Below are 23,413 nucleotides of genomic sequence, written 5' to 3'. Positions count from 1 at the left end.
ATCCTTATTGACTGAGGTCATCTCATTAGCCTTCTCGGCGAAGTGAGGTGTTACAGTTTACTGAACTCGGCGCATTGCACGCCGAGTGATTTTATGATTGGATACTCTCAAGTGGGATTTAGAGTTCGGCATTCAGACGGCCGAACCACGTTTACTATCAAGACTTATATTCGCTTTGAATATTTGTGCCCTTACACTTTGGTGTCGATTCGGTGTGAGTTTACTCTGACGAATAACATCACTGTGACAGAATCCGATGACGGCGATTCGTGAACTTCGTAAGAATAGTAGCCTTGTCTTCAGGTTCGAGAACCCAAGAAGCCGAGATGTGTTCCTTCCTCGGTCGCAATCGCAAGACGCAGAAGTCAGTCGCGCGCCCAACGCAACATCAACAAATTTATTCCTCGGCCGACAAGTTGGCACGCCCCGCATTCACCGAATGACGTAGTTAGCTTATAGATTACTCGGTCTGCGCGTCACGTAGGTTTGGTAGTTTTTAGGGTCAACACCTTGACATTCTCTTTGTTGTTTTCCTGTGCTAACCTTGTCCTTGATGTTGATATGCCAAGTATTTAGCAGCATAAAAAATAAATTAAGTGCAGCAAAATGCCCTTTACCAAGCATTGGATTGTGTGTGCCAGCCAAATACTGCTAAAAACAGTCCAATCCGTGAAGGAATCCTTTTACTTGCAGCCAATGTTTTCAGAAATTAGGAGCTCCAGTTGCGGATATTTCAAGAAATTGTTGAGACCCCCAAGAACTTAAATTCATTGCAGAGAAAAGCACTTTTTCAAGAAGCAAAAGCAGTGGGAATAATGGAAAATCAGAAGCTGAAGTTTCATCACTTTAGCCACGAACATCCATTGGAGCGTACCAATGATTCACCTTCCAAACAGAACAAAATCTGTGCAGGGTGCAAGCTCATGATACAGTCCGGAAAGGATTACTACAGCTGTCCAAGCTGCCCATTTTTCTTGCACCAAGTATGCTACAACATGCCCCGGAAAACGCGTCACCCGGCTCTTCCAAGCCACTACTTGAACCTCCATCCAGCTCCTCCTTCAAGCACCAAGGGGGCCTTGAATTGTCAGGCTTGTGGAGATCCCGTCGAGGGGTTTTACTATGATTGTGCCGATTGTGGCTTTTACTATCATATCTTGTGCTCAGGCCTGCCCTTCTCCATTAAAACTTTATCCCACCCTCATGCATTGAAATTGTCATTTTCTCCACCGGTCGATTTGTTTTGTGATCTCTGCAATGAGCCTGGTTACGATCGATGGCTGTATAGGTGTCATATTTGTGAGTTTGATTCTCATATTTCTTGTGCCATTTATAATATTCAACCAGACCTTGAACCTCCCCAAAATCCAATTCCACCACTGCCCGCTGACACGTTTATAAGGCAGAGCAGCTATTCTTCAGGATCTTCTTTCGGGATCAATGTGGCAGAAAATTACAACAGTGAAGGCAATGAACTGTTGCATTTGGTAAGGCAGACAGTTTTTAAGGGTAACATTAAGTGCATTGGTGACGCAAAGGGTTTGAGTGCAGCAATAATTGGCTGGGATAAGAGATTGTGTTCTCCAAAACAAGTGCTCAACGTTAGAATGAGCAAACTTGGAAATGTTGGATCATATCAAACGGATGCAGATATGGCCGTCACTTCATTGAATTTGAAAGATACAGCAACTTCTGTTTCTGAAGACATGACTTTGACTCCATGTTATCAATTCAGTGATGCGTGTTTTTCGATAGATTTGTCTTATACACCTAATGGTCAGAAATTTCAAGCAAACAAGGAAGGTCCAAACCAAGGAACATTAAGCTACACCAATAGTACCATTGCCCCCAACAAGGTTTTGACCAGCGCCAAACCAGAAAAGCAACTCGGTTATGTTAATGTATCAGGTACTAATTATTCCAATAAAATTGGACCGGAAAATAAGCTGAATGAAGCATTCTTGACTCGAAATGACACTCTTACAAGGAAGGAATCAGGCCCAAAGGAGATGAAGAGGAAAGCTAGTGCTACCATGGGGAGCTCAACCATTGGAAATCAGAGTACTAAATCAGATATAGTAAGTCATAACGAATTTCGTACCATCAATTGAGAAAGAAAAAAAAATTCGGTGATTCATTAAGAAATTTGGTCAGAGTTCTTTTCTTTTTCTTTTTGCTTGTTCCTTGTCCATCAAGAAATTTGGTTGAGAGATATATTGGGATTCAGTTATAGGAATTAATATTGCTTATTAAACCCATGCTCCCAAAAGAGAGTTATGTAACTTATATGTTATTATGTTTGCAGGAAAGCAACAGCCCTTCCTGTTGGCTTAGTTGCTGCAATACAGGCTACGAAAGAGGTACCAACTAAAGCTTTCAGGAGGCCAGAAGCATAAGAAAACTGGTCAGTTACCGAAATGTTTTTGTTCGAGTATGATTTTACATGTTAATAATTCATACATGTACTTCTACAAGAGGAACAGAAGTCGCATATATCATAAGGTTGTGACTCACACATTGTGAGACGATCCTGTTTCGATTTCAATTTAAATGTTTGTCTATTGTTGCAAAACCATGCACGAGTTGAGAAAAACCTATTCTTTCCCATTAATTCGCTTTAAGTCCAACTTATATCCAAAACACATCTTACAAAGAAAGATGGTATCTGCACCTGCACGCATAAGATGTTGAAATGTCTCATATCGACCATATCAATGAGAAAATAAGAGTTTAAATATCTTAACCTCACTCCAACTAATACTGAGGCCTTTTGTGATAAAACTCAACACTTGAGGATTGTGCAGGTGGTTAAGTGGGGACAATATTGGTGTTGTTGGAAGTGAGTTGTATGGCCCGTCTCTCTGATAATTCTACATGGTATCAGAGCCAGGGAGCGGGTCTGTACTGTACTGCCACGGGATGGGTGGGTCCCCTTGGCCCAGCGCAATGATGGTGGGTCCCTTGGCCCCACGTGTAGGTGAGTCCCCTTGGCTCCACGTGGTTGTCGATATGTGGATCTTCCACGTGTGACCCACTAATTGAGTCCCACATAAGGGGGCGTGTTGAAATGTTCCACATCGATCATATCAATGAGAAAATAAGAGTTTAAATATCCTAATATCACTCCAACTAATAGTGTGTGACCCACTAATTGGGTCCCACGTGAGGGGGCGTGTTGAAATGTCCCACGTCGATCGTATCAATGAGAAAATAAGAGTTGAAATATCATAATCTCACTCCAACTAATACCGATGTCTTTTGTGATAAAACTTCATACTTGAGGATTGTGCAAGTGGTTCAATGGGGACAGTATCGTGTTGTTGAAAGTGGGCTATATGGCCCATCTCTCTGATAATTCTACATAAATCACTAAATCTTTCCTCCCGAAGCTATGTGGTATGGGTTAGAACTCAAGGTTATACCACAATATGTGTAAAGATTTTAAAGAGACAAATAACAGTGTCCCGCTACTATTTATACATATCGTCACCACTTATGCAATCCAATAACTCTGGATTTTTATCATAAAAGACTTCTATATAAGTTGTAAATTATTTTGCAGGATGACGAATGAGACATTTTATATTATTCAACAATAGTACAACAAAACTGGTATGTATACCATCAGGTCCACTACTCAATGGTAGTCAAGAAATTAGACAAGTGCATTTACCCATCCAATGTCGTCAATTTCCATCTTTGTGCTGATGTGGATGGGATGATAAGGCATAATTAACTCAAACAAAGTAGGACGGCAGTGATTATTTCATAAAACTTATTAGTTGGATGTACTCGAACGCAGTACTATTTGACTATTGCATATATCGTCTGGTTTATGCAGGTTAGCACATGAAAAAATTAGTATTCAGTCTTTAGTTACTAATATTCATTGACTGAGATCTTATTAGTTTTCAAATTTTGATTGAAGTCTCTAGGTGATAATGAATTTACATGTTTTTTTAATATAAAAATTAGCAATGAATTTAGGGTTTAATACTCACACCTCTATTAAACTCCTAATTAATTTTCAATTCAAACATTTCCAAAATAATAAAATTAGATTAAGTTTGTAACTATTAGTTTTTTTTTTTTTTTTATAAAAAGATTCTCAAATTTTTAATCTTAAATGTACCCATTCATATTGTGACAATCCGTTCCTAATTTTACGATAATATAAATTTTAAAAGCGTGAATTGACGAAAATGCCCTAGAGGCGAGAATATTGATTTTCATTGACCGTCTTGCCATGACAAGTGGTTCGCTTCCAAGCCTTGGGAAGTCTCCTTGAAGGCTATGGGTACAAAGTTGTTGTCAGGTACCACAAACAAACTATCCGGATCCTTGTGGCATGTTACGTTATTCGTTCTATAAGTTTAGCATGATTGTAGTAGACACTTATCTTATCTTTGTTAAAGTTGTGTGTAACGGCACTTACACTTTTGGTATTGGGTATGACACCATTCGAGACGTGGTACAAAAAATTTTATGATATTGATGATGTTGCCCGAGAGGGTAGTGCGTGAGCACGGTTGAGGCTTTGATCAAGCGTTGTATGTGTATTTCCCAATGGGGGGCATGATGATAATATTGCACCCTTGGGAATTTGTTGCTTGTTTTTCGGGACAACAATAGTTTCAATAAATTATTTGTTGGATTCGTTAAGCAAGGGGACAATTAGGCCGTTTACGGTAGTACGTTATATTTACCTAAATGATTTCGTTTCTAGGCGAAACGCTTCACAAGGACTCTCAATGTTACGAGACGGATTCGACTCGACAACATGATATGTGAGTGGGTCTTTTCTTTGATATATATATATATATATATATGTGTGTGTGTGTGTGTGTGTGTATATATATATATATATATGTATATATATTGTTTAGTTTCCATATATACAATTAATAATAAATTCTCTACGTGATTGCCATGATTAAATTTACGTTTATAAGAAATGCCTTATTTTTGGGATATGATGAAATGATCCTATGGGATGCCTTAATTATTTTTATGGTCATGAATAGTACGATATTGACTAGAATTGTTGAATGGTTCTGGCATGATTATAATTATGTTATTTGCTCATCATTTGCTGCACTAGTGTTGGTACTCGCCTGGGCCAGGGCCAGTCTTTCACATGTATGTGCACATCGTACCGTACGTTCACTTTGGATCCATTGCAGGTGCCAGTCCTATCATACAGGTTGCAATAGGCAACTCCGACTCGTATATGCTACGCATAACGCCAGTCTTCTTGTGATTGTAGTACTAGAGTGTATATCATTGTTACACCCAGTCATATTCATGTCAGAATATCTCTGCATGAACTCGTGTGTTAGCAATGTGTCGATGAGCACTCGTTATGATATGTTTAGTATTGCGAGATTATACGATTTACGAACGTCATGCACTTATTTACGAAATATTGTGCCGTATTGAATTCTTGAGATTTTGCAAGCTACGGTATGTATTTTCTTACTACACATAGTATATATATTTTGGAAACTATACTTGTTTTACAGCGAGGGGTTATAAAGTTTTTTAGAAAGGTTTTTATAAAAATTTATTTTCAAACCCACTCACCTTTGTTTTTCGCCCCTCCAGGTTTTAGCAGTTGAACTTTCGTATCGACGAGGATTCTTGGCAAATCTCAGTATAGGTGGCTACCTATGATGGTATAATCCTTATCCTACCTTACTATACTTTACTTATGCTCTGTCATCATGTGTGAAATGGGTTCATTCCACTTATGCTCTGTCATCACGTGTGAAATGGGTTCATTCCCGTTCACATCGCACTCTTACATTTAGGCACTTTAGGGTTTAAATTTATTCACATTTTTCCACATCACTACACTTTATGGTTTCGTCACCCTCCAGGTGTCTTCCAACATATCTCGATTTCGGTGCTGCAGTTTGGAGATAGTTGGTATGATTGTTTAGATCTAATAGAGTTCGCCTACAACAACAGTTATCATTCGAGCATTGGTATGGCACCATTTGAGGCACTTTATGGGAATCTTGTCGTACGCCTCTATGTTGGTCAAAGGTTGGCGAAAGAGTTTTAGTGGGCCCTGAGATTGTGGACGTGACTACTCAAAATGTTTAGGTAATTAAGTCTAACCTGAAAGCGGCCCAAGATCAACAAAAGAACTTAGCAAACAAACATGCCACTGATCGAAAGTATGATGTAGGTGATTGGTTATTCCTGAAGCTATCACCTGGGAAAGGTGTTGTACGATTTGGAAAGTTGAGTCCTAAGTACATTGGACCATATATGATCACCGAGCGAGTCGGTGAGGTTGCTTACAGGCTTGAGTTGCCTCCAGAGTTGTCCAAGGTACATGATATGTTTCATGTTTCGATGCTTCGACATTATGTTTCAGATCCTTTATATATGATTCCTCATCAACCTTTGGAAATCAATTCGGACTTGACTTATGATGAAGAACCAATGACTCTATTGGATTGGAAGGATAAAGAACTGAGGAACAAGACAGTTCGTCTGGTAAAAGTGTTATGGAGAAATCATTCAGTGGAAGAAGCTACTTAGGAGACAGATGATCGGATGAGAGAGATGTATCCATGATTGTTTTATGATTATTAGTGGATGTATTTGTTATGTATAATTTCGAGGACGAAATTTTATAAGTTGGGGAGATTGTCACAACCCGTCCCGGAAATATACATTATTTTGTTATCGTTGATGTGAAAATACTAAAATGCCCTTGACCGTTTGTGGCATTGTGGGACTATGTGTGGTTGATGACCAATGTGTTAAGTTCCTATTATTTTGAAACCAATTGGAAGTAAGGAAAATGGGTTGTTTTGATTGGTGACTCAAAAATCTAGACCACACATCCTGTCTCTCTCTCTCACTCTCACGTGCTCTATCTTCTCTCTCTCTCGGTTTCACTCTCTCTCCTTCGAAATGGTATGGACAAGCACCCAAGACCTTTGAAACTTCATAGATCGTGGCCAAAATTAGTACCATTGTGTTCGTGAGGACCATACGAGTTCAAAGGTACCCATTTCAGGTAAGAACTCATTTGATATCACGTTGAAAATTCAAGCTCCAAGTTGAGCACTATTCACAAACTTTTAAATGGTTATGTTTTAGGACAATCCAAGCTCATAGCAAGCTTAGTGAGGTCCAAAGGAAGCTCAGAGTGCTTCGTTTGTAGGATGAAGTTTGGCCGATTTTCTTGGAATTCTCCGGTGAGATCTCGTGACTTTTAAAGCTTTAAATTAGTATGATCGTGTTCTACAAGTTAAGAGCTTCATTTTGGTATAAATTGCGTGAAAAATGGTGCAAAAATGAGTGAGAAAAAGCTAGTTGCAGGTCTGCCCAGAATCTGGCGCCGGCGACTTTATTCCGGCGTCTGGAGGTTGAAAATGATGAACGTGTTGGGCGCGTGAGGCCGTGCCCTCCCCGGCACGTGGGGGCGCGAGAGCCACCTAAAAATTTATCTAAAAATATCATAATATTCGTGAGGTTGTGTAGGTCACGTTGGTATATTTAAATACCAAAATTGAGCAATGTATGAGAAGTTATTAGCTAGTTTTTCTTATGTGCTTTAAAATAACGTTTTTATAGTTAATTCGCATATAGGTGAGACTTATCCCGAGGACGAGCGTATCCACGGGCGACTCGGGGGCTACAACCCTTCGACATACTAGTGAGTGGGCTTTTGTTTTCAGTATATATTTATATACTTGATATATTTCCCAGAAATGCATTTTTAAGGAAAGTATGCTTTGAAATAATATGCCAAATGCTTCTATATTTTGAATATGCATTGCATGGTTGCATATATTTATAAATGTGGTGTTGTGGAGGCACAGGTGAGTTCAGGTAAGTTATTTTTGGTTGTGTGAATCATCAATGATGTGATATGTGATATGTGATTAAGTAATGTTGAGCTCATAAAGCTGCACCTAGGGTGATTGTGAATTAGCCAGAGATATGAAGTACAGGCCTATTTATTTACGTCACCTGCCACATTATATGCTCATATTGGATCCAACTTAAGTGCACAGTCTTGTCGTACAAACCTTATTATGGTTCCGACTCGTAGGTAACTAGCGATTTATCGCCCGGCTATTATGAGAGAATAGAATTGAACATAATTATATTTCACCCAATCTTGTCGTACAGACCCTTTTCAATGGTTCCGACTTATGTGCAGTATATTGTCGTATAGGTTATAGTAGTGACTCCGGCTAGATTGATTTTTAGCTATAAATCCAGCCGTACAGACTACCACAGGAGTTCCGGCTAACATATCATATTTCTATAAAATTATTCTTACCTGAATTGTTTACTCTATTATATCTTGGCATGGCATATATACCTATGAATATGACTATTGGAAGTATGAACTGAATTGATATGATTTCAAATATATTCATTTATGTATATGTTTATATTCTGATTCTGGGAAAAATTATACATGTTTTACAGCGAGGGGTTAGTATATTGATAAATGAAATGAATTTCTAAAACATTTGTTTTTGCCCACTCACATTTTCTGTTTTGCGCCCTTCCAGGTTTTAAGTAAGCTTGTTGTTGGTGGCTCAAGGATGTCGGCTGTTCTGACTTATCTAAATAATAGTAGGACATTCCTGGTACTGTACAACTAGTACTTGTCCTACTGGACTGCACCTAGACTTTATGCTCTAATTATGAGTGTTTACTGTTGTAACTAACTCCTATCACTTTCTGTTTAGCAGTGCACTCTAGTAATCTGGTTTTTAATTATTCGTATAGTTGCTATCTTTATCGCTTTCGCACTGTGCACATGGCTACGTCACCCTCATGTGACGGCCAGCATGCCTTGACCTCGGTTGGGGTGTGTCATCTAAAGTCAATGAAATTTTATATGATGACACTAGACACACAGAGCTACACTCATACAAATTTTTGGGATTTTTGGAGTTGATTTGCTATTTAAATTAAATTGAAAAAAAAACAGGACAGAAACAGATTTTAAGTAATAAAAATAGATTGTAGTTCACAAGTTAAGAAAACGAGTTAAGGGAATTGTTATCCACCACCAAATAATCATGCAAACTTGTTATGTTTCATTCAAATTCCTTTTATTTCCAGATAGAGATGCTCAAGTTGGCTCAATGTTAGAACTCAACCCATTACTCTTTCTTATGTAGTATGTTAAGAGAATGATGTTTTCAACTTAACTTAGTCCCTAGCATGCAATCTAGAATGGCGTGTTCACATATTTAACAAGTAGAAATCATTAAGAACGAAAAGAGTTTGAGTCATTACAAGGCATCTTAAATACTGGCGTTGTCTTACTTATCCTAGAAATTAGTTCACATGTTAATCGCAATTAACAAGTACTACTCTAGAACATATGTATGTCCTTATTCGACAAGGGCAGGCACACACATATTCATAACTTTAGAATCCTAGATATGCTTACTGAGTATGCATCCGTAGAAAACACATAAAGAATTCATCAATGAGACAAGTAGTGAACCAATTTTCATCCATTCATAAAAGTAATTCAACGAAATGTCATAACAAACTTGCAATTATATTCGGGGCTTCAAAACAACCCCTAACTACTACAAATTTAGTTACACACAATTTTCAAATTAAACCAAAAGAAAGACATGAGTTTGAGAAGATAAAACCAAAAGAAGAGAATGCCAAGATTTCTTCCTTCCTTTCCTTCCTTCCCCAACGCTGCTACCTTGTCTTTTTTCCTTCCTTTCCTCTTTTTTTTTTTCCCCCTTCTTTTCTATTTTTTCCCCTTCTTTTCTATTTTTTTTTTTACCACTTTGTCGCTGCAACCTGCAACCTTTTTGTTCTTGCTTGCTGCCCCAGTTTCTACTCCATTACTCACCCCACAACTGCCATTTAGTGATGACAATAAGTGAGAGGAAATGGTAAAACAATTGTAACTCTTTAGGTAGCCTTTTTGCCCATTACTCCCACTTAATCCTCATTTTTAATTCCATTTCCTCTGATATTTGAATAGGTGTCAGCTGGCTTGTTCTTGGCTGCATCAGTTTCGGCTGCTAGATTTATTGAATTTATTGCTTTCAATGCTTTCTTGTCAGTTACAAATTGTTCAGTCTCTTGGAAACTTTTCAGTGTTAAAACAGCCATAACTTCTTCTATAAAAATGATATTAGAAATCCGTGAAATGCTCCAGAAAATAGACATCCGTAGCTTTCCAAGAATATAAGGCTCATTCTCTAATTCATTTTGAGCTATTCGCAACTTGCTTCCAGAGTCAGCTGACCTACACATGCAGTTTTGACGAATTTGTTACTTAAAACCCCACTTGTGTTATTTTTCTTTTCTTTGCTTGACAAATCCTACAAAACACAAAAACAAAGTAATAGCTCAAAAATATAAGGAACTAATTAAGAAAAGACAAGTGAATTTGATGTAAAATATATATAAATATGAGTTTATCTATAAAAAAAAACTAAAAATTAACAAGGTTTCAGTCAAATAATATTAATAGTTAAGGACCGCATCCAAAGTGTCCCTTAGCACAAACTGCATGGGACTTGCATCAAGATTTGCATGCACATACCATCTTTATCAGCTCCAACTAAGTTTGTACAAAATTCCTAACACGAACTATCCAGATGGCCTTATATATAAATAGCACTAAGATACTTGTGTGGAAGGAGGAACTAAATGGATAGAGGAAGAGTTGGCAAGCTGGATGCTTACTCATTCACCATTTCAGTCAGTGTCACCGACTATATTACCGACACTGGCCCTGGGGCTGCTGTCGTGGCATTTGTAGCCATTTGGCGTACGATTGTTGCGGTGTAAGAGAGTGACTTCCTAAACCTCTAGAGATATCATTGTGACATCCCAAATTAATAACACATTTGCGATGTTAAAAAGTTGGTATCCTAAACCCTGTACAAGAGCACCAGCTTTAGTTGCTGAACATCTCCAGCCTATATATATCGCAGCATAAATGAAAGGTACTCCTTTTTCTTTGGTGGTTCATGACTCGACCGAAGTGAAGATAAAAGCTTTCAAGCTAGTAGCTAATGTACTTTATCTTTATTATTCCTTTTTTTCCCTAATTCTGTTATAAATAATTAGTCTTTTTCCTATGCATGAGCATGGAAGTCAGTCTGTAAGCTGCAATTTCCAATCATCATCTTCTTGCCAGGGTTCATCACATGGTTCTTCATCATTGTCATTATACAACCGTACCATTTAGTTTTGCAAATGGAACTTGTTGATGCACAAAACCGGAGGGATCTTGGAACAACATAAATCCAACCGTGAATCTGCAAGAAAGTAAAAAACACATGATGTATCATAGTTCACCCCAATGTTTGGGTTACATCCACACTGATGTTGATATTGTTTCACTCTGAATGGTGAGTATACAAGAAGGCTAGAGGCAGTGTGCTCTCTAGCCTATTTTCTGTGTTTGCCCTCTCTGAGATGTTTTCTCTCTTCCCATGGCCTAAACCTTGACCTCCCCTAATGAGGAGAGTGAGGAGTCCTTTTATATAAATAAGGGCTCCTCACTTATTACATATTTGCCCATTCATTTATTACATAATTACATTTGAGTCCCCCAAGTATTTATACGAGGTCTAAATACGGAGGCCCTAAATATGGTACAAACAGTAGTCTCCCAAGTCTTCAGTCAATAAAGTATGTTGGCTGGAGACTTCAAATTCAATCCATGTATAGGCCGAAGTGGCGGTTATTCGGAGGCGATCTTCGTATACCATGCACTGAAGCTTTGTAGGTGAAGCTTTGAAAGTGAAGTTTTAAAAGTGAAGTTTTATAGGTGAGGCTTTGAAAGTGAAGCTTTGAAGCTGGAGCTTTTGTAAATGAAGCTTTGAAGTCGAAGCTTTGTAAATGAAGCTTTCAAAGTTAGAGCTTTGTAAATGAAGCTTTTGAAGCTGGAGCTTTTGTAAATGAAGCTTTCGAAGCTGAAGCTCTGTAAATGAAACTTTCGAAGCTAGAGCTCTTGTAAATGAAGCTTTCGAAGCTAGAGCTCTGTAAATGAAGCTTTCGAAGCTAGGGCTATGTAAATGAAGCTTTCGAAGCTAGAGCTCTGTAAATGAAACTCTTGAAGCTGATTGACATGAGTGATGCTCATGAATGTTTATGTTGATTGTAATGCTGATGAATGTTTATGTATGATTGACATGAGTGATGCTCATGTATGATGGTGATTGTCATGAGTGATGCTCATGTATGATTTTTTGGAAGACAGGTTGTACTTTTGATCATCTGGTTGGTGATAATAATGGCAGGCTGCTGAACGATTTTGGAGTACTAGACATACTTTTGATCACCTAGTTGGTGATAATAGCGGCAAGCTGCCGAATAATTTTGGAGTACTTGACGTACTTTTGATCACCTGATTGGTGATAATAGTGGCAGGCTGCCGAATAATTTTGGAGTACTAGACGTACTTTTGATCACCTGGTTGGTGATAATAGAGGGTGAACCTTAAGTGGAGGGATGGAGGTTGGAGTTTGAAGCCATAGGGACTGGCTCTTTTGGGCATATGGGTCTTCGCCCTCCACATAACATTCCAACCCACTATTTTGGGCTTGCCGACATTTTGCCCTTTTTTTTCTTTTCTTTTTTTTGGGCATGCTGCCTTCTTTACACATCAGTATAACTATATAATAATTGCTCCAGTTTGCAGAAGACAACTTAATAAAATATTCATCAATGACAGTGGGTATGGGCTGTAAAGATAAGAGTCTTTATCTTTGTGGTTGTTTTCCATGAGTGCGAATGGATGATTGAGTGTGGCAGACTTGATAGTGGTGGACTATGGCATCCCCCATAACAAACCTCATCATTTTCTCCATTATGCTTGGTTTTCAAATATCTTTACAGCAAGGGTTAGGTCGGGATGATCATGGCGAAGACTGCGCCCTTCTTTTTATCTTTTTTATTGCTTTCCCGTGGCTTTTTCAGAAAGTGGGCATTTTCTTTTTCAGAAACAATTGATGCATTGCACTTATTTACCCAGCATGCATTGAGGGAAAGGATTTAGCTAGCATGGGACTCGGAACTAGTCTTGATGACAATAACTAAGCATGAAGCATTATTTACAATATGGTTGCTGACACTGCCCATTATAACCCTCTTAAGCTTGCCAAGGCCTCTGTTTCCAATAACAAGGAAGCTCAATGGGGTATTGTCAATTGCCTCGAGAATCTTCTCACGGGCATCGCCCTAGTAGATCTTCATCACCACTGTAACCTCTTTCTGCGTCGCAGTGTTGGCGATGTTGATGGTTTCAGCGTCAGGCGTCACTCCATACTTCTTCATGATGGTGGGATTAGAAAACTCCTTCACAGGAATCAAAGGTGAACCAGTGAAACCCTAGAGCTGCATCTCTCCCTGCTCGTAGTTCTCTTCAGGCCGGACGACAACCAAGATAAGGTGATCGTCTTTCCGGACAACGTTCTCGACTGCCCATTTCAGGGCACCTTGCTGCCCGGCGAGAAATCCACCACCACTCCCACTCTCAAGTCTTTCATCTCTCTCTCGATCTGGAAAAGCTGGTAAGAAACAACGCCGAAAGTTTAGAGTTGGGCTGAGGCCCAGTGAGGGTGTCGTCCCAAAGCTGATCCAGTAGGCCCATTTTCCTGAAGTATCGGCGTAGGATAGCAGATTAGGCGTACTTTAACAACTTTGTTAATGAGATTGGATCGGAAACTAGAGAGGGACTTTGACGCCACGTGGCTCGACATGAATGGGTGGAACAACTATGGGGCCTTTGGGAGTATTGGTAGGTTTAATAAGCTTGTGCTTTGGCTTGCCGCAATAGCCACAACCGAGGATTGGAGAGGCTGAGGAAATGAAGAGCAAGCAAATGAGGAGGAGAACATAGAGCTTGCTGGATTCTGCCATGTTTGTCTCTCTTTTAAGAGAAAGAGAGAGGGAGAGAGAGTGGTAAAGTGCTGCTATGGTTTCTTGGGTTTTGCAGATTCACGGTGGTGAGATGAAAAAAAATGAAAGAGAACCAACATAGCTTTTCGTGTCGTTTCTCACAGACGGCGCCAAATGTTGATGCACAAAACCGGAGAGGTCTTGGAACAACATAAATCCGATCGTGAATCTGCAAGAAAGTAAAGAACACAAGATGTATCGTGGTTCACCCCAATGTTTAGGCTACGTCCACACTGATATTGATATTGTTTCACTTTGAATGGTGAGTATACAAAAAGGCTAAAGATAGTGTGCTCTCTAGCCTATTTTCTGTGTTTGCCTTCTTTGAGATGTTTTATCTCTTCTCATGGCCTAAACTTTGACCTCCCCTAATGAGGAGAGTGAGGAGTCCTTTTATAGAATAAGGGCTCCTCACTTATTACATATTTGCCCCTTCATTTATTACATAATTACATTTGAGTCCCTCGAGTATTTGTATGAGGTCTAAATACGCAAGCTCTAAATATGGTACAAACAGAACTAAAAGATCATATTTCATGAAAATTTGAAATTTGATCTCTTATACCAAATCCACCAAGTTCAGAGATCTATGACATTGAAATTTGATCCGACAGTTACAAACAGGAGCTCACTTTTAAAAGTTATAATAACTTTAGCCGTTGGATCAAATTTCAATAGTATAGATTTCCGAACTTGGTAGATTTGATGGAAGGGATCCAGAGAGGATCCCTTTCCATATATCACAACCATCACTTAAGTGCAGTCGAAAGGTACAATTTTTCTTTCATGGTACATGTTATTGAGGGGTTTAAAAAAATCAACAGTTGGATTTTACATATAAAGATCTCATGAATGGTAAATTACATAAAATTACCTTAACTATTAGATCAACCACAGTTTTATACCTCATCTTTAAAACATTTCAATATTATATCTTATCTTTGAATTTGTTGCAATGTCATACCTTCCTTCAATTCTTCTGTCAATTCCTTCGTTAAATGCTAACTTGGCTTGAGACGGGGCCCACTTCCTATTAAAAAAATAATTAAATATTAAAAATAAAACTTTTTAAATATTTTTATAAAAAAACCACCATACCCATTTCCCCTCAAAACCACCCTACACAATCCTTCTACGTCCTCCCTCCGTTGCTCTCCTCCCCTTCCTTCCACCTCCACCCAAGTCCTTTCTCTTCTTGAAGAAGCACGGCTCTAGGAAGCTCTCCACCAACATTCCCCTCTGCTGGGACCTCTTCGAAGCCCAGTTCAATTCTATACCCGAACTCCAATCTAGGTTCTACATCGCCGCTGTCATCGACAACGAGATGAAAACGGGTCGGACCCACTTGCCGCCGGCAATAAGGGAATATCGCGTCGCTCGTGGATCGTAATCGGGTCACGGAGGGAGACAGACGACATGGTCCAAGCCTGGTTAATAGCCTCTGGATTTGAAATTGAAGGTGGGTTTCGGGGATTCTTCTTCGAAATCCTCTGTGAACGTTTCTTGCTTGTTGACGACGACGGAGATGGCGAAAGTGGAGGTGGGTCGAAGACGGTGCGAGGCGGCGGAGGGGAATTGGGTATGGTGGTTTTGAGCGGGTGGAGGACGTTGAAGGATTGGGTATGGTGGTTTTTATAAAAATATTTAAAAAGTTTTATTTTTAATATTTAATTAATTTTTTAATAGGAAGTGGCCCGTCTCAAGTCAAGTCAACATTTAATAGACAAATTGATGGAATGTATGACATTGCAACAAATTTGAAAACAAATTATGATATTGAAATGTTTTAAAGATGGGGTCTGAAACTGTGATTGACCTAAAATTGAGATAATTTTGTGTAATTTATCTTAAAAAAAAACAGTTAAATCTTTGCATAAAATCCGGAGCATAACTGACATGTAGCTTTATAAAACAGACCCCAAAAGATGATCTAATATTACCAAATTTTCTTGTCAAGTTACAAAATCAAACATTTCCAGGCGCACAACCCGATTCTCCGCAGTGTTCTAAAAAATGGCCTAGGCAGTGCTTAGGTGCTGGGCGTGGTTGTGCCGATCCGATTAGGTCCGAATTGTTAAGAAAAATCGGGGAGCTATTAGGCGCCCACCTAGGCGCTCTTAGGCGGCATGGGCGGTCTAGGCGGCTGTCTAGGCGACGGTTTAGGCGGAGTGAAATGGTTTCATGGGAAGAAATCCAACCAAATACCCAGAATCGCAAAAGCTTTCTCGCCACTTTGACTCCCTCTCTCTGTGCACCATGACTTTCTTAGATGTCGCGACTCCCTCTATCTGAAATCCATCAAAAAAGAGGAACTTACACCGAAATAGAAGAAGAGGAAACAAAAAAAAAGGAGAATTTACAGAAGGAAAACGGAAAAAAAAAATGAAGAAGAAGAAGAAGAAGAAGAAGAAGAAGAGGAAAGGGAAAGAAGACGAAGACGATTAGGAAAAGGAAGAATAAAAAAGAATAAAGTACCAGTTTTCAAAATGGTTGGGAGTCTCAAGGCATCAAAATGGTGTTGGGAGTCTCTGACTCTCCTGGCTGATTTGAATTGTAAGGGATGCATGGGGACTAGAGGTGGAAGGGAGGGTTCACACCACACACGTGGTGCTTTATGAAATGGGGAAGGATGCATGCACTTTTTCATAATTTTTTCTTTATAACGAACCACCTAACCCACTACATGGGATTTATACTTTTATTTTTTTTAAATTAGATACAATCATTCAAAATATCTTAAGTTATATGGTATATGTGCTTAATGTATTTTTTAATTTTGAACTTGTTGAATACTCTTTTTATATTTTATCATTCTTTTATTATCTTATTTATAGATTTCACAAGTATAATTTTTTGTAAGTGTCAATATGCATTTATTTACAAGATATACAAAAAATTTACCTAAATCCGCCTAGACCCCGCCTAGCCGCCTAGGCGCTAGGCGCTAACCCACCGCCCGACTAGTGCCTAACATTTTTTAGAACCTTGTTTTAGCATACAACTCGATCTTCCTATCCCTGACATCACATGAACTTACGTAATATGAGATAAGGAAATGGGGAGATAGCCCTAGGATTGCCAAGAATACTTACAACGATATGATTATATAGAACAATTGTGTATACGGTACTTTGAGGTCACATGATAAGAGTTGTAAACATTGCTATTGCTATAAGATATCCAAGTTTTTCTCCATATCTTCGGCCAAAGCTTGAAATTGTCTCAAATCATTGTGATTTCACCATAGACAGATATAAAGTACTTACTGTTTGTGATGTGCAAGTGCAAACACAGCCTGGCTGGCTGTAAGCTAACCTTTAAGAAGCTCCACTTTTCCGACTAATAAATATTAATTTGTACCTTCTGCCGGCTGGTCGCTTTAGGGTATATATTGACACCGTTAAAATTTGAAGACACACACACATTAATACTTATTTTAGACGGTCCATTTTATAATGTATTTCAATGATATGAACCGTCTATATTTAAGTATATTACTTAAAGAAAAAATTAGACAAATCTAAAATCATTAAGACATTTATTTGTAATGAAAAAAAATAAATGAATACAGTATAAAACTGGTCTGGAAGAAAATAGAAACACAATAATATCCCTTAGGATTTAATTAATATGATTTTACAATATTAGTTTGATATGTGATTGGCAAGCCCTCAAAGCCCCATGATACTGAATTGGGGAATAGAATCTTCTCCGGATCTCTTCTATCTGGATCCGGAGGATCCTTCAATCTTAGCCATTTAAAATAAAATTGAACGGTTAGGAAAACGTTTTGACGCCATCGGATTGTCCACATCGAGATAGTGATGGTGTTGACGGCGGAAGGAATTGAGAGGGGCGCAGATGTGGAGGAGATAATGGTGCCGTCGGGATCATAGTCAGGATCAATGGCTTTCGGTCCTGTTTGAGGCAAGATTGTGATCGTGGCTTTGCGAACATGTTCGAGGAAGTTGCAATGGCTTCGCGATTGTGCTGGAGGCAAGGTTTGCAGGTAATTTTCGGGATCCAGAGCATTTGGCTAGAAGGGATTCAAAGACCAGCAAGGCTTGCAAGCAATTTTCGGGATCTGAAGAATTTGGCTAGAAGTGACTCGGAGAGAATCATTTCCCTTGAATGTGGAGTTATCTTCTCAATGGGTAAATAGCCCACCCTATAGCCTAGGGTTGGGGCCCACCGTGCCCTACATGCATGTATGTAAATTTGACAATGATACACTGGCCTCGGGCTCTACCTGTGGCCAACCGGAGCAAACTTTCTCTTGCGAGTCAATCGATCCGAGATGACAAGAACTAAGGTTAATCATGTTCTCAAGAGATGCACCAGTGATGTCTCACATTTTCATTTATTTTAAAAATAATTCTAGTTTACACCGGAAAAACAAAAACAACAAAAAAACAAAAAAAACTAGCATTAGCGTAACAAAAAGAGAAGAAAGGGATCCTAATTTTTATGTGGCTGTCAAAAGTTTCAGAAACAGTACAGCGAATACTAATTTGCCTTCAGTGTCAAAATTTTAGAGTCCAACATGCAGTTAACTACTAATCACAACGATATTATCTTAACGATATTATCTTAACAATATATATAGCGTAGTATGTATTGAGTTATTTTATCACAAAATGCCTCAGTATTACTAGTAGTGAAACCATTCATTCATATGTAGCAATATATTTTGTCAGGTTTCCAATGTGGAATTGCATTCTTCAACATTTAATTTAGTTATCTTTTGAAGTACAATAGGTAGAGAATTTAATGCAAAAGGCCACAATGTAATTAGTAGTAGAATCATTCAATATAAGTTGTATTCCATTCATTCAGATTTTCGATGTAGGACTTTATATTTTTCAATCCCCTCACATGCAACGAATCTCTATTGGGCCACACGTGAATCAATTCCACATTGCTAACCCTACTTGTTTGATTTGGGTTTCAGAGACTCAATTTGTGCGTCCCAATTCGAGACTTCAAGCTTTTCAGTTCGTAGTCCGAATTCAGGTAAGCATGCCCAAGTGATCGGCCCGCTTTGATACCATGTTAAAGTTTTAGAGATGGTCCAACGATCGACTACTAAACAACATAGATATTGTCCCCAAGTAAACCACTTGTGCAGTTTAAATTTAATAGATATGAGATTTATATAAAAGACCTAAATGTAATTATAGTGGAATTATCGATATTGTTTCCAACTTATATAGTACAAAAAATACTTTGCGCAATGCAGATCCTTCGTCGTGCAAAGTAAAAAAATGTTGCTCAAAAATTAGCGCAACGAAACTTCGTCACGTGCCAACCGTCGCACCAAGTCAATGACAACAGGGTTTGCGCAATGAAGAAGTAACCTGCGACGCAGGTTACTCCTTCGTCGTGCAAAACGTTTTTTTTTTTTTTGACAAAATATTTTTTATTTATTTTTTTATAATTATTGTAATTAAATTATAAACAATAATTAATAAACCAATGAAAATTGAGGTAAGAAATATATGCTTTTTGGTAAAATTTCCACTGAGCATTGTTTAAAGAATATTTTGTATTATCATTAATAAAAACAAACATATATAAGATCAATGTGGTAAAGCCAATACATTCATTACAAACCTAATGTATGTATTTGAACATAATAACACAAGTCCTCAAATTCCGAAAATACAAACTTGAATAAAGGCATCTTCCCTTTTGTACATACAGTCTATGTAGCTCCTTTATCACTCCTTCATATAGCTCCTTCATGTATCTCACTACTTCATGTAGCTCGCTACAGTTTATGTAGCTCATCACTCCTCATATCTCACTACACCAAAACCACACAACCACAAGTTTAATTATGATAAAAATATCAGTACAATTCAAAGATTATAAATGTGTGTATCAGAACAATTATTCTATTCACTTTCAAGTGGAGTAGATTTCTGAAAGCATATAATGTCCTCATCTTCAACCTGGAAAACGAAGCATAACAGCCAATGAAAAATATGCATAGAAGCCACAAAAGTTCATTCCTATTGTAACAGTTATCTGACTTAGACGAAATGACGTCCGCTTGTGAATATGCTCGCACATGATTCAAGGATCAAACTTCATTTCCTGATAGTACACAGACAGATAAAACTTTTACTCCAGAATGCTACACCGAACCGAAGCATGCAAATTATACAAATATGTAAATAGTGTAATGACAATTAGTTATGACAGAATTGTTGCTAAAAGAATGTGAAGTAGACCTCTCATAAAGCACAATTTCTTCATTAGGGGCAAAACCAGCAAGTTGATTTTATTTTGCTAAAATCTCTACTGGCTTGCTAAACTCTTGACAAAAAACCTACCAACAAAACTAGTAACGAAATGAAACTTAAATCAGCAAGCAACAAATCAAAAGGAAAAACTATTTAGCACAGTAGAAAGAGCCAGAGGTACCTTAGTTTTCGTTTCTCAGGTTCATAAAGCTTAAAGAAAAGCAGGATATATTCCTTGGTTTTGTCAGGCAGAGGAATAGGACGTTGGTCCTGGAGCATGTCATCGGAGCAATAAAATCATAAGAAAGGATCTTTCATACATTAAGTGTAGCAGCACTAAGCATAAAATGACAGGTCATAACAATGATAGAGTGAGATTGGATTACCAGCCCAAGATCTACTTCCAAAAATAACTTTAGCTTGCAGTTTTTGTGTTCTTTATTTGGTAGACCTTCCAATTTTTTGACCTGCAAAACAAAAGGTCATGATTAGAATGCATAAGGAACCTATATCAAACTTTGACGAACACCAATGAGCACGTCACAACACTACTAGTCTCATAAGCATTTCAAATCTGGACTTACAACAAGTCCATTCATTAAGCACTTAAAAAGTAGAAAGTGTAAAGTAATTACTGATTCTAATTGTTCCTCGGGTGTCAATGGTCGAATGGGGGATATGTGTGGTTTTGCCTCTTGGCCTAAATCCAAAACTGCTGAAATTGCATTGGTATGCCAAACTATAGTGCAACCAGACCCTGCAAAACATTACTTTATCAGAGACTCTCGTAATAACATAACTGAATGAAGAATCTGATGCCCTCAATAATCATAAATCATACACAAACCTCAAAGGAGGAAAAGAATAAAGCAGACAGAAATAAAAGTGAACCTATACTGCTATACCTTGAAAAGATTAAAGGCTGTTTGTTTCTTAATAGTGAAACTACGAACTTTGTCATGGTCCACAAGGTCAAAATATATATCCCCTCCAATTTGTTTGACCAAGTCCTCATCTCGAGCAACCTAAGCATATGAATAATAAATCGCTCTCTTATAATTCTTTGACGTGCACCGAATACACGTACTAGCACTTGTGAAAAAAGGAATGGTGAAAATGGGGACAGAGAAACTCTTCACCTTAATAGTTGTATAAAGGTGAGCTTGTGCCTTGTATCTCTTTTTGTCCTCCTCCTCTTGTTCTTTTTTCAACCTTGTCTTAAATAATACCAAGAATGAAAGCTCAGTGAGAGACACTTGAACGCAGAACTTATGCTCTATGTAGCATTAACTACCACAATAACCATCTACCAGAAATGAAGGGACATTGGAATATTTGAGTTCTCCTTCACTTCCAAGTGAAGTAGATTTCTGAAAGCATATGATGTCCCCATCTTCAATCTGGAAAAGATAACATCAAACAGTTAACAAGCCGTAAATCTATGACAGCATCAAATTGAGTTAGTTCCTATAGCAGACACTTATTCATATATACCAAGAATGCAATATATAAGCATTTTACCTTACTTAATTGAAATGAGGTTGTCCTATCAATGCGTTCACACAAAGTACAAAGCTCAAACCATACTTCCTGAAAGCAATATATAAAATACTACTTTGGTATGCAATTTAAGAAAGCACAAAAATTGAAATGGGTAGTCCATATTGGTATCAGTCCTATTCACTGATATTTCCATTTTGTTTAACCTCCTTTGCATGATTCCATCTATCTCAACAATTAACCTCCTTTGCATCATTGCAGGGCATTGGTGCTCTGATGCCAAAATCAATTTACAGGCTTGGATATTTCATACAATTCTTCTCGCATCTTATTACGCAATCATCGTTATCTTCAAAAACCAGATTAGATGGACTATATGCTAAGATAATGCTAGGACATATGAATTACACGCTCCTCACAACGAATCCGTTTCGCAAGCTAGCGGGACAATTTTATTAGTTTAAAAACAATAGCAAGTAAATCGAAACAAAACCAACTTCAATTCTATGAAACAATTGGAAACAATTACAGAGAAAATAGCTGCATACCTACTAACAAATAACAAAATATGTAATTGCAGATGATAAACAAGATTAGGTTTCCAAAAATTACCTTCATTGATGTTGAATTCCTCGAACTCGTGGTCGTCTTCGAACAAATCGATCTTGGGGTCTTTTTCCGATGCAACCTTATGATCCTTCTCCATTTGACAGAGCTCACAAATCTACAATCAATTAACCAATTACCAAGCTCAGATTCAGAACCAAGTAACAGAGAAGGCGATTAACTTTATCAAGATGCAAACTTTATGAGTTAGATTATCACAAAACCCTAAATTGAATTCATTGATCTCTTTCCGAACCTTACCTAACCTACGAGCGCGAGAGAGAGAGAGAGAGAGAGAGAGGGAGAGGGAATTACTAGTTATTGAGAGAGAGGGAGAGAGGGAAGAGACGGAGTGAGAGAGAGATGAGCGAGAGGGAAGAGACGGACCGAGTCAGAAAGAGGGAAGAGAGACCTATTTTGTTTGGGAAAATTTAAAAAGACCGCCTATTTTTTGCAATTGCACCGGTATAATTTGGTTGACTTTGCGTGACGCATGTATACATTATACGTCGCTTAAAGTGTTTTTGCGTAACGAATCTATTGTCGGCATCACACAAATTATATATTTTTTTTAATTATTATAAAATTTATTAAAATTTTAACTTTACTCCACAATAATATATTTTTGTAACAAAAATTCGATCCGAACTATAATAATAAATTTAAAGCTACTTAATAAATATATATATCATTCAATTTCTTAAGTGTTATACGTACAAAATAAATAAATTTAAAGCTACTTAATAAATATATATACCATTCAACTTAATGAGATACACATTCTACAAAACTAGTTTCAAAATTTCAACCGTCAAACTTGTTTATATATACTTTGAGATCGTATAAGCCAAAAATCGCAAAAAACAAACATTCAGAGATCAAGTAATGGGACAAAACTTTTCAACGATTATAAACAAAAAATCACGATTTAACGGTTATTTTAACTCCGATTTTGATGATTTTTTACAGCTACACTCTTAAACCCTATATGAATACAATGAATGAACTCAATCTTCGATTTAAAATATTTACATTAGTGGATACCACAAAATCTTATGTTATACTTAATGAAAGTATAAATAAACTTTTTTAAGTGTTAGTGAAACTATTGTTTTAATGGA

At 37.8% G+C, this 23,413-nt stretch overlaps 2 protein-coding genes and 1 pseudogene across 11 annotated transcripts; 1 reads left to right on the top strand and 2 right to left on the bottom strand.

Moving 5' to 3' along the window:
- The first annotated feature begins 815 nt into the window (after positions 1–815).
- On the top strand, positions 816–10,213 carry LOC103423255 (uncharacterized). Its single transcript, XM_070809013.1, has 3 exons — positions 816–2,078; positions 6,214–6,507; positions 10,004–10,213. Exons 1-3 carry the CDS (start codon positions 816–818, stop codon positions 10,211–10,213), a joined length of 1,767 nt encoding a protein of 588 aa, XP_070665114.1.
- A 2,801-nt stretch (positions 10,214–13,014) lies between these two features.
- Positions 13,015–13,526, bottom strand: LOC103413584 (universal stress protein PHOS32-like; annotated as a pseudogene).
- A 5,939-nt stretch (positions 13,527–19,465) lies between these two features.
- LOC103449676 (ubiquitin C-terminal hydrolase 12-like) lies at positions 19,466–22,713 on the bottom strand. Of its 10 annotated transcripts, XR_011574069.1 has the most exons (11): positions 22,554–22,702; positions 22,299–22,410; positions 21,497–21,586; positions 21,326–21,403; positions 21,092–21,211; positions 20,822–20,943; positions 20,573–20,653; positions 20,368–20,456; positions 20,175–20,284; positions 19,893–20,037; positions 19,524–19,744 (listed from the first exon to the last, which is right to left on the bottom strand). XR_011574069.1 is itself a non-coding variant. In XM_029090670.2 (6 exons), exons 2-6 carry the CDS (start codon positions 22,302–22,304, stop codon positions 20,926–20,928), a joined length of 312 nt encoding a protein of 103 aa, XP_028946503.1. In that variant the 5' UTR covers positions 22,305–22,410; positions 22,554–22,702; the 3' UTR covers positions 20,820–20,925. The 10 variants fall into 10 exon arrangements, 1 of the variants encoding a protein (XP_028946503.1); XR_011574065.1 differs by having other exon boundaries at positions 19,524–20,037; XR_011574070.1 differs by lacking the exon at positions 19,893–20,037.
- Between the last annotated feature and the right edge of the window lie 700 nt (positions 22,714–23,413).

This window comes from Malus domestica, chromosome 12, assembly GCF_042453785.1.
Source record: "Malus domestica chromosome 12, GDT2T_hap1".
NCBI classification, from domain to species: domain Eukaryota; kingdom Viridiplantae; phylum Streptophyta; class Magnoliopsida; order Rosales; family Rosaceae; genus Malus; species Malus domestica.
The sequence above is the reverse complement of the archived record's forward strand: the minus strand, read 5'-3'. Positions and strand labels throughout refer to the sequence as shown.